This window comes from Curcuma longa, chromosome 11 (assembly GCF_044706935.1).
Source record: "Curcuma longa cultivar G26 ecotype Majalengka, Jawa Barat chromosome 11, ITB_CL_G26_1.1, whole genome shotgun sequence".
Classification (NCBI taxonomy): Eukaryota; Viridiplantae; Streptophyta; class Magnoliopsida; order Zingiberales; family Zingiberaceae; genus Curcuma; species Curcuma longa.
In genome coordinates, this window is record NC_133871.1 from 32732482 (window position 1) to 32743759 (window position 11278).

Genomic DNA, 11278 nt, shown 5'->3' on the forward strand with positions numbered 1-11278 from the left:
TATTAGCCTTAAGGTGTAATATTACTTTTGTCATGACCAAATGTAGTTTCTCGATTTACTTTCTCACAAATGATCATAAAACCAAATGTATGAGACCGTTGGAATAGTGGATTCCATTTTTTATAGAAAAAAAGTGTAACATTGCCCCACTCATGGATGTTTTAATGGACTCAACTAAGCATGGGCCTGTTGAGCCTTTTTTATGAATTTAAAATTTAAAATATTTAGGAAATTGATAGTAAATTAACCTTACGCAGTTATTGATATTTATATTGATTAAATAGTAATAAAAAAAATCTGATGCAAACTGGTTCAAAACTTGTTTAACTCCGAAATTTTATGGAGATCAAGATTTCAAGTTTAAAGCTCACTTTAAAAATTTCCATAGCTTATATAACATACAGAACTACGTAAAAGCTAGACAGTTAACAAATAAAATTTCAGCTGTGCAAGGTACAAGCATATATTATAATAAAAGTTATCGAATGGATAATTATCCGCAAATCCTAGGTAATTGCAATAACCCATTTCATTCAGGTTGCCATCTATTATACTAAGCCTGAAATAATTATTCAAGTTTGTTTATAATCAAGAAAGAACATCATGAGGTCTGACCGAATTAGTCATCAAATCACAACTCCCAAATCAATTAGAAATATTAGAGATAAGTTGAACTAGTAACTTTCCCATCTGAGTAAATTTGATAATACAAAAACTAAAGAAACACGTAAATGAATCACGCCAGAACCACTGCAAGTGCAAGAAACTTGAATTGGATAAATACATCTATGAATCATTATAAATACATAACTCTTACTATCTTAAATTTAGACAGTCATAAGTTACTCGGTGTCTCAATCAAATCAATAAATATAGTACTATCGTTCCAAACGCAAATCACAAACCAAAAGCATATTATGCAGAGAGTAATCTTAAGAAAGAAAATTTGGAAATAGTAGTGCACAAAGAATGGTTGCCACTCATGCATAAACACCCTTTCCTACCCCCTATAGACCATAATCTTTATATTATATGTTTGTGTGTGTAGTGTATGCAACTAGAATGCGTTCAAAGGCCAGGTTGTTGGAAGCTGAAAGTGGACAAGGTGACGTAGTTGCCAGCGAGGAACAGTAAGGCTACTACTACAACTGTCAGAAACACCCACATCCATGTGGACATCTTCCTCTTTCCCTTCTTACGAAGTGGCAAGGGAATAGGTTGTACCTTGTTGAATTGCTTTACTGAAGCAACCAGCCTCGGAGGTTTCTTCGTCACTGATACCGCAGTAACATCAAGTTCCTTCGTAGTTTGCGTAGTTTCAGAAGAGGGGGCAGTGCCTTCGTCAGCACCATTAATGGATGTTGTGTCTTCAGCAGCAACGCCTTTCTTCTTGTGCTTCTTTGCTCGCTTCTGCAGAAATGCAAAAAAAAAAAAATGGTGGTTATGTGGGGTAATATGAAACTATAGTAGAAAAAAAAAATTACAAAACTTTTGGACGTTCGGTACTGAACAAGCAAAACTACATCGACGTTACAATGAGACTTGAGTTAATTGTCAATACCTTCTCCCTTTTTTCAGCTTCCTTTTGTGCTCGGTAGTCAGCTCTGGCCTGTGCCTTCTCAGCTTGTCTCCTTTTCCTTTCTTCTGCCGCCTTGGCTTTTGCTATTTCCTCTAAGCGTTGCTGTTCTTTTAACTCAGCTGCAGCTTTTTCTTTTCTCAATTCTTCTTCCTTCATAACCAATTCTTCTTCCTTCTTTCTAAGTTCCTCTTCCTCCTTTGTTTGAACATTCAAGTTCTCATCAATTTCAGTTTCTCTATCTTGAACTGTACCAGTTACAGTTTGTTTAGGCTTTTCTGAAGAAGGCTTCACTGGTTTTTTAGGTTTAACTGGATGATCATTTTTTGCTGCTGGCAAAGCAGGAAACGATTCAACTTCTTCCGAAGTTTCAGCTTTTGCTTCTAAAGATGCAGGCGGAACAGATTCGCTGATTTTGGCCTGCTGTGGAAGAGGGACTGAAATCCTGGATTGGTTAGTTTGTATAACAGGTGGTTCCTCATCTGGACCAAGAGATCTTCCATCAGGCGTCCTAAGTCTCCACAGTGTGCTGTTCAAATTGGATTTAACATATTGCCTTCTAAACTCGTCATCATTGTTCCACAGAGCCATTACATTTTCAACCTAAAGACGATGAGAACATTAAAAACCAATATGTTGCGTCTTTAAAAAAACCCAATAATATATACCTGTTTACTACAGTGTGACAGGAGTCCCTCAAAATCTCTTGAAGATAAATAGCTTTGAGCAGATATCTGATCACGCTTGTACATGCTAAAATGTTTATTCTGCAGACAATAAGAATTCAGCTAAATCATATTTTATACAAAAGAAATCAGAGCGCCAAAGTAAGTTGTTGTTAATATTTTTTTCACATAATGAAAATATATAAAAAGTAGTAGTCTCACATGAACTAATTCACATTAACTTGAAAAGCAACACATGTATTCACCATGAGAGAGGTCACAGATTTGGAAAATGAACTACGCAGATCTTGTCATTTAGAGACCAAAGTCCATAGGTGATGACGTTCCAATAATTCAGATTGGGTTTTGACAAGTTCAAAGGATTATAAAACAGTTCATATTTTTTGTCTCAACAGCAACTTGGGTTTTGACAAGAAATGGTCAAAGACGAGTAAAGACACTGCCAAAAGGTTAGAAAGGATCCTACGAGGTAACAGTGACAACAGTGCAACAAATTCAGAACCAGTCTAGAAAACCTTATTGAGCATGAAAATTTTCATGGGATAAAATGATGCACAAAATATGTGACATGCATTCTGGGTTTTAAAAAAAAGACATTAGTCAAAGCAACACTTCTAATATGGGTTCCAATGTTAATTAAGCTAGCATATGAAATTGCTAACTGCTGATTTCCCTGTTTAACAATCCAGAGAAATTAAGAGCTCAGATATCATTTTTTGAATTTTAAGCGTGGGCACCAAGTTTGTAAGAACAAAGACACAGACTTCATATAGCATAAACAAGAAAACTACAGTGGATTTAGTTAAATCTAGTGAAGAAAATACTCGGTCAATACATCTCTTCTATCATGACACAGAAATTATCCCCACAATGTCAGGCTAAAACTAAAGGCATCGACCTCGATAATCAAAGATCTTAAAGGGATGCCTGACTAATAATGTAGTGAAATGTAATTTCTTATTGATGTATAGAAAGAGTTAACAAACAGTTTTTCATTGCAAAAAGAGTCCTCAAACTGTTGGCCTTCTATTATAATGAAGATAATGGCTGACTGACAACCATGCAGCAATGGAAGAGCAATATGTGTTGAAATCTAAAACAACATCTACCAACATATAGGGATCTCGCATTGCACAATGGATGTCCTTGGTAAATAACATAGTACAATGTAATTTCATATTACGGAATAGAAAGAGCTAATATACATTTCCATTGCAAAAAGACTTCTCAAATTGTTTGGCCTCGTTATTAAAATAAAGATATATACAGCTGACTGAAAAAAAAAATGCAGCAGAGGAACATAAAAACTAAAAGGTTATCTATTAACATATAAAAAAATGAAATAATAATCAGACTGTATCTATGGATCCTGGATCAAAGACACAGGATTAAGTAAATTCCTATAAAATAATGGAGAACAGCTTACCCTTTCAGTTAACATGTTTTTAAGTTCTCGCCATTGTCCATATGTTTTTTGGCGAAGAGCATCAGCATCCCTGAATTGTTGTCGAAGAACTCTCAAAATTTGTTGTTCCTCATCATATTTCTTCCTGGCAGCATTTGCATTTGCTTCAGTTCGCAGCACCTCAGTTCTAAGAGAATCCAATTCCTTCTTCAAAAGCTGCAGGCATAAAACAAGTTTTAAATAAATGAAAGGAATACATTAAAAATATTATGGCAGTACAACAAAAGTACATTAAATCGCTCATCAATCTGTTCCTTTTGATCAAATGCCTCATCCATTTCAGTAATTGAGCCCATATTTGAAGTGAGTTGGTCTCGCTGTTGCCTTAACTGTTTAAGGTCATGAATATATTTCTTTTCTTCTTTCAGTGGCATGGTTACATGCTGAAGATCAAATTCCATTGATTGTATCTGAACAAGAAAACATGTAATTAGATGAATACGAGGAGGAACAAACAGTCAAAACATTTTCAGGAAGGATCACCTCAAAATCTTACCTTGGCATCAAGTTCCTCAACTGACTGTACATTTTTCAGCTTGTTTAACATTAATTGGAGTGACTCCATCTGTTGGCGTTTGGCACTAACTGCAGCTCTTGCAGTTCTGTCTTCAGCTTTTTCATCTTCAAATTTCTTCCAGAATTCATTACATATCACCTGAGGATAAAATAGAAGAATAAAAATAAAAACAAAAGAGAAACTAATCTAATGTACAATCGGGATTCTCTGCCTCAAAAGTTAATGAGAATGAAACTGTATGTGACTAATACCTTCTGCTTCTCAATAGAAACTTTGATAGAATCCCTTCTTTGTGTTTTCTCATTTACTTCTGACTGTGCAGTTTGTATGCTTGCTGAAAGTTGATTGTCAATGAATCTTGGAATTTTAACTATGTAACATGCTTGTGGTCTACCTAAACTGGTCATCACCTTTTCAACAGCTAAAGTTGATGCATTATGATCTTCAACTGGCACTTGACTCTCTTCTAAAACTCCAGATTCTCCATTGACACCTTTTCTTTCATCATCCAATGACCTTTCGACTTCAACTGAACCAGCCAAAGAAGAGCTAGATTCTTCTGATTCCTTTGAAATAGCAAATTCAGATTCAATGGCATCGACATCATTTGCTGCAGCATTTTCATTAGTTTCAGTTATACAACTACCATTGTCAGCTTCAGCATTGCTTAATTTGTCTTGTCTATCTGCTGCACAGTTACTAGTAACATCAGAAAAGATAGTTTCACATGCATTTAAAAGTTGTAATGCTAGAGGTGTTTTGTCGATCGTACCTGTTATGCTGGGAGCATCTACTGCACTCGACGTGACAACTTCCTGTTCTGAAGGACAGGTATCTTGGCAGTTAGATGATCCATTTCCAGAATCTGGCAAAGCCTGGGGAGAAATCGGAATTTCCAGTGTTGATTTGACTTCAGCAACACAAGATATATCTGATCTGCAGCAATCTTTGTCAGGATGCAAATCATGAGACTGCTCAACAATCAAAATATCACCGATGGAGTTACCACTTGGTACGGCTTCATCTACTTTGCTACTAATCTCAGGTACAGGAACATCCATGTGAGTTTCAAAAGATACACTACCATCTACTGTCTGTAAATTGGTTATACTATCGGAAACTATTTGTGTCCTATTTTCTTCCAAATGTTCTTCCGCCGTAGGCTTAACCATACGCTCATTAACAACAGAACATTCATGAGGCTGGCTCTCTGTAACTAATCCCTCAAGCTTCTCTTCTTTTTGAACTTCGACAGCTGATACCAATTCACATTGGTTTCCAGCATATGCCATTGAAGTTTGAGTCTCCTCAACTGATCCCTCTTCAGCAGTAGCTAATTCTAAAGTTTCTTGCTCATTATTATCTGAAACTTGAGTTTTAGGAGCAAGCAGCTTTTCTTGGTCCTGATTGTTTGGTGCTGTAAGCATAGTCTGAGACTCTTCTGTATCCAGCAATAAAACATTTATATACCTATCTGCTTGGTTATCAACATCTCTATTGGAAGTGATAATTTCCTGCTTCTCATCAGCTCGTACAATTGTCCCCTCTTCCTTCTTATGGAGGATATTGTTAAATTCTTCTTTGCTTTCTTCATTATTAGCTTCTACAGCAGATGTTTTTAATTCCTCTTGTTGTGTCTCAATAACTATGCTCTCACATTGTTGATTTTCATCATCATAAACAGATAATTCTAAATTACCTTGTTTGTCAATTGCTGTAACCAGAGCACTGCTATCTTTTCTTACTTTGACATTTGATTCCTCTTTTTCAAAGTTCATATCCTTGTCAATTGCTGTAACCAGAACATTGCTGTCTTTACTTACTTCAATATTTGATTCATCTTTTTCAAAGTCCATATCCTTGTCAATTGCCGTAACCAGAACATTGCTATCTTTACTTACTGCAACATTTGATTCCTCTTTTTCAAAGTCCATATCCTTGTCAATTAGTGTACTCAGAGCATTGCTATCTTGCCTTACTTCAACATTGGATTCCTCTTTTTCAAAGTCCATGTCCTTGTCAATTGCTGTAACCAGAGAATTGCTATCTTTACTTGCTTCAACATTTGATTCCTCGTTTTCAAAGTCCATATCCTTGCCAATTGCTGTAACCAGAGCATTGCTATCTTTACTAACTTCAACATTTGATTCCTCTTTTTCAAACTCCATATCCTTGACTAGAGTTTCACCTTCTTGATTTGTTACTTCGACATGCAAATCTAGTTTGGCATCTTCTAGCCTACTATTATCCTTCGCATGATCTTCACCATTCTCCATGCACAGCTCCATGTTGCCCTCTTCATTGCATCTTTTTTCTTTCACCTCACAGATTGCACTTTTAATGTCACGTACTTTCTCATTTTGCGCCTCATGTTGGACACTTTGCTGAAGTGCTTCACCTATTTCTTCCTTGGACACTGTCCCTAAATCTGATTCAACTAATTTCTCTTCCATATCACAACAAGTGGTGATATCTTTACGATCATCATCCACAGTCACTGCTACATTAACACTGGGATCAGCACTTCCATCACGATCACCCTCATTCTCAGAAGTCAATTCCCCATTTTCACTTTTCATCTTGATCGGTTCTAGATCCCCGACAGCAACCGAATGTTCATTGACATCTGGATCAAGATCATGCTGCCGCGATTCCTCCAAATTACCATTTTCCATCGTGATCAATCCCCCAGTCCGACCACTAACCTTCTCTTCACTAACCAAGCAGTCAATGCCATTAGCGTCCCCTGAAACCTTTTGATCACTGTCCGACTCTAAACCGAGACCAACTGACCCCTCGATTTCGACCCCAGATCCAACGCTACACTCGCTCGCATCTGCCGTCATTGCTCAAGCTATCATAAATTGACACAAAAATTAGCATATCGACCCATCAAAACTGCATCCCATCACTGATCATAACTGAAGCAAATAGTCAAAAGTGATTTTTTTTTAAAAAAGAAACAATAATTAAAAAAAAGACAGCATACTTCTCGTGATCAGGAATGATCTCTCACAGGATCGACGCCGTTTTAGGCGAAGCTAGCTCGAAAGACCACAGCACAGCCACACCAGAACTCCTCGCCGGAGATCCAAAATTCTAGTTACCTCAGCCAGATCTCACTCTTCCGTTGACAGATCAAGTGATCCCGCACCCCTTTCCCTCTCTCGCGCGGGCTCTCCTCACGCTCTACCAATGCACGAATCGAGGAGCAGGAAGGAGGAGCTGCGGAGGGATCGAGAGATCAATCAAGATGAAGACGGCAAACAAGGGGGCCGATGCATTTAAAACGGGAGAGATCTGTTTCGGTTAAAACACCGCTATTCATTGAGGATAATATTTCGGATCGTCTCGTCACAATTTCACGTTTTCCTTTTCACATGTGGGCCCCGCCGCGGGGCCCTACTGCGCCAGCGTCAGTAGTAAAACGGGTAAAACTTGAGTTGCGGTAAGTACTCTTTCGAATTAAGAATACACCGTTCCAATGTAATAACAAAACGTGAAATTAATTAATTTTAAAATATCAATTAATTTAATTCAGATATTTAAATTATTAATTTAATTAATTAAATTAAATCTAATATTTATTTGTGTATTTACTCTCATATGGCTTTAAATATGAGTCTATTGTGAACGCGTCATGTGGCGGTATATCCGATTCGTCGTCATCCGTTATCCTCTTCGGAGTATTAAGTCGGACGCTTCTTACCGTAACGTGATGAAAAAAACACGGTAGCAGTGTTATATAGTCGGTAAAGGACTCATAGTTGTATGGCATACGATATCCATGCTGCTTTTGAGGCGTGAAGGCGCAATGGGCCAAGTTTCTGTTTTGATAGCAGTAAAGCCGAAAGATTGTCGATAATTGCGGCCAGATTTCTGTTACATTAAAGCGGAAATTGTTAAAAATGGATGGATCATTGAGAATATGACAAACCTTTTGTCGGTGATTGCGGACTTTTATGCGTGCTCTCGCACTGTTTCTATAGTAGGATTTTATTTTATTTTTTCCTTTTTTTTCTCATTTTACAAAAATACAAATTCACAGAGTTATCCATTCTTCATTTATTTTTTATATTAGTTACTTAGTTTGTCATGATTTTTTTAATAAACCTATATTATGCTTTTAAAAATAACAAATTTATCAAACCTTCATAATTAAATTAATCTATATTTTTTTAAAAATAAGTAAATTTTTTAATTAATCGAACTGAACTCATCGAAAGATGGGTGCTATATTTATACTCAAGTTTATTGATTTTACCTAATTATTTCCTTTATTGTCTTTTATTAATCTTAAATTTAATATACGGACAGTCAGTCCTTCAAATCATTTGTTAAAATGTTTGATCATCTAAAACAACTTATTTAAATTTAAAATATTTTTTAAAATTATATATCGCTCTCTCTCTCTAACATTTAACACAAAAATTGTTTAAAAGAAAAGAATGTTATTTTGTGTAGTAAAAAAGAAAAGGTGTGTGAATGGAAATGACTAAATTAGCAAGGGCATGTTTTGAGAAAACCTGAAAGTTAATGGTGCTGTTTTGCAATTTTTTTCCATAAATCACTTTTGTCAAAAAAAAAAACAAAACAAAAACAAAAAAAGGAGAAAAAAAAACAAACTGTTGCTATCTTCAATTCCGTGATAAGTTTTAAAACAAAATTGGCTTGAAACCAAAAGTGTTTTGCCCTTATTTCGATTGATTTGTAATTGAGCCAAGTTGAACTAAAAAGGTTTTGTTTAGTTTGCCTTATTTTAATCATAATATTTTGATGTGTTAATAATATGATTTAAGTTAAGCATTTTCTATGATTTTAATGTTTATTTAAGTGTGCATATACTTAGGAGATTGTGTTCTCAAAAGCTGAAAGTCAGAATTGAGTGGTGTATGAAGCTTGATAAACTCAATGGGATCAAGTTGCAAAGGTGACAAACATAGTTGATTATGATATATAGCCTTGGTCTGGATTCTTAAACTTGTCATAGCAATAGAAAGGATTTAATAATAACTTAGACATTTTCTTTTTGGTCTTGATATTTCCTATTCAGGAAAGAATTACAAGGTTAAACTCCTCTCAAATTACTTAGATATGAAACTATTTCCATGGTGAAAATTATGAAGTTAGATGAAATTTTACTCGGTCTCTGGTTGCACTCAAACTTTATGTTCAACATTAGTGTCGTAAATGAATGGCGAGTGCAACAACAATACTATAATAGTGTGTATTATTGATGCAATCGATCTCAAGTTAAAGCTTGATCAAACTCAAAGTTGAATTGATTTCAATATTTGAGCAATATATTAATTAGATGTCAAATAAGTCAAGGTTGATTGGATACTTAACGATGAAGAAAAATCAGGCACTTGAGTGGAAAAATTAACAAAAGAAAATTTCAAATGGATCAAAATTGGGACACTTGAAGTGATCAAAAATCCAATGAAAAATTGACAAAAGAAAAGATAAGAATTCAACCTTGATAAAGTGGAAACATCAGTATTAGTTGATTGATAGGATATATGAATTAATCGATGGACTCTAAATTTCAAAATTGAAGTTTAAAGTGTTAATTAGGGTTGCTACAATATTTAGAGTTTGTTACAAACCTTAAATCTCGAAAAATAAAATTTGCTACAGTAATTAAAATAATCAATTTTTGGGCTTCCTGCTACTTTTTATTACCGTAATTAATAGATTGGTGAATTCCATCAATCGATTAGAATACTGTAGCAACAAACAGAATACTCTCAAAATCAATTAGGCAATTGATTGATAGCTAACAATCAATTAACCAAGTAAAATAATCATTCTACAGGTTTAAACAGTCGGATTGGACATGACAATCGATTGGTGAGTAAAATCAATCGATTGATTGACGAAAATCAACCCAAAAATAACTTTTAAAAGAGGATTTTAAGACAAATAGGTATAACCGATTCTTAAAGATTTTGGAATAAAATGTTATTGTATTTCCAAATTAACAAAAGACATTTCCAAACAATAAAAAAACGCTCAAAGTAAGATCCTCATTGTAAAGTTATTTTCGATTTCATTGTATCTTATTTTTGTTTTATTCTTGTAAAAAATTTAGTGTAAAAGATTTCTTCATCTCCGAAAGATATCCGAAAATAATAAATTCATAATAGAAATAGTGAACTTAGAGTAGATCCTTGAATTAGTTATCTCAAAGAGACAACTACCAAGTAAAATTATAAAATTGTACATATTGAATCATATTTGAATTAAAATTTTTACTGTGCATTCAAACGACAAATATAATATTAAGACAAAATACGATCAAAATTATTTACCTCCTAATTCGCACTAGTCCTAACATGTATAAGTAAAAAAATTTTAAAGTGCTCGTAAAATGCAACAAAGAATTCATTTGATTTTTGATTTATGGAAGAAACTATCCATAGAATCATATTAATATTTGAATTGAGGGAATACCTGCACCATGGTTCTCTAACATTCTTCAGCACCTGCAAAGCTGTGCATTAGAACATGACTGTTTGCATGGATTATGTCTGAGTAATTCTATGGTGTTTGAGAGTATGCAAACTCTAAGAATCTCTCGATTACATACATAAATTCTTATTCTTAACAAATCTACAAACCATGCATTTAATCATCCATCTATATTTTCTAAATTGATCAAGAACGAGTCTGACAACAAAACCATTAGAAGCTGGTATATATAATACATGACTAGTTATCACTCACCAAGCTAGGGCTATATATGAATTTATCTAATCAAGTATACATCCAATCCTCTCACTCTCTTAAGTTTGATCAATCAAGAATGAATTTCATGTTTTTTTATCAGACAAAATGCACCTGATTTAATTATTGGCTTTCAGCTTAATTAAAGAAAAAACTGCCAAATGTTTATCATTCAGCTATAGAATAATAGCATATAATCGAACGACGAGCAACTAGATGCATGAATTAATTAATGAAAAGCTTCCAAGGTTCTTCTTGTTCCAGGAGACAGTGGCATCAGCCTTTCCTGCACAAGTGTACTTGGG

General features: G+C 34.7%; 1 protein-coding gene across 2 annotated transcripts; it reads right to left on the reverse strand.

Annotated features, from left to right (window-relative positions):
* Positions 1-900: 900 nt before the first annotated feature.
* On the reverse strand, positions 901-7480 carry LOC141841103 (uncharacterized). Of its 2 annotated transcripts, none has more exons than XM_074729225.1 (9): positions 7234-7480; positions 5017-7098; positions 4496-4929; positions 4224-4382; positions 3958-4137; positions 3689-3883; positions 2245-2343; positions 1562-2179; positions 901-1410 (listed from the first exon to the last, which is right to left on the reverse strand). In XM_074729225.1, the coding sequence occupies exons 2-9, from the start codon at positions 7088-7090 to the stop codon at positions 1069-1071; spliced, it is 4101 nt and encodes a 1366-aa protein (XP_074585326.1). In that variant the 5' UTR covers positions 7091-7098; positions 7234-7480; the 3' UTR covers positions 901-1068. The 2 variants fall into 2 exon arrangements, with proteins under 2 accessions (XP_074585326.1, XP_074585325.1); XM_074729224.1 differs by having other exon boundaries at positions 4496-4932.
* Between the last annotated feature and the right edge of the window lie 3798 nt (positions 7481-11278).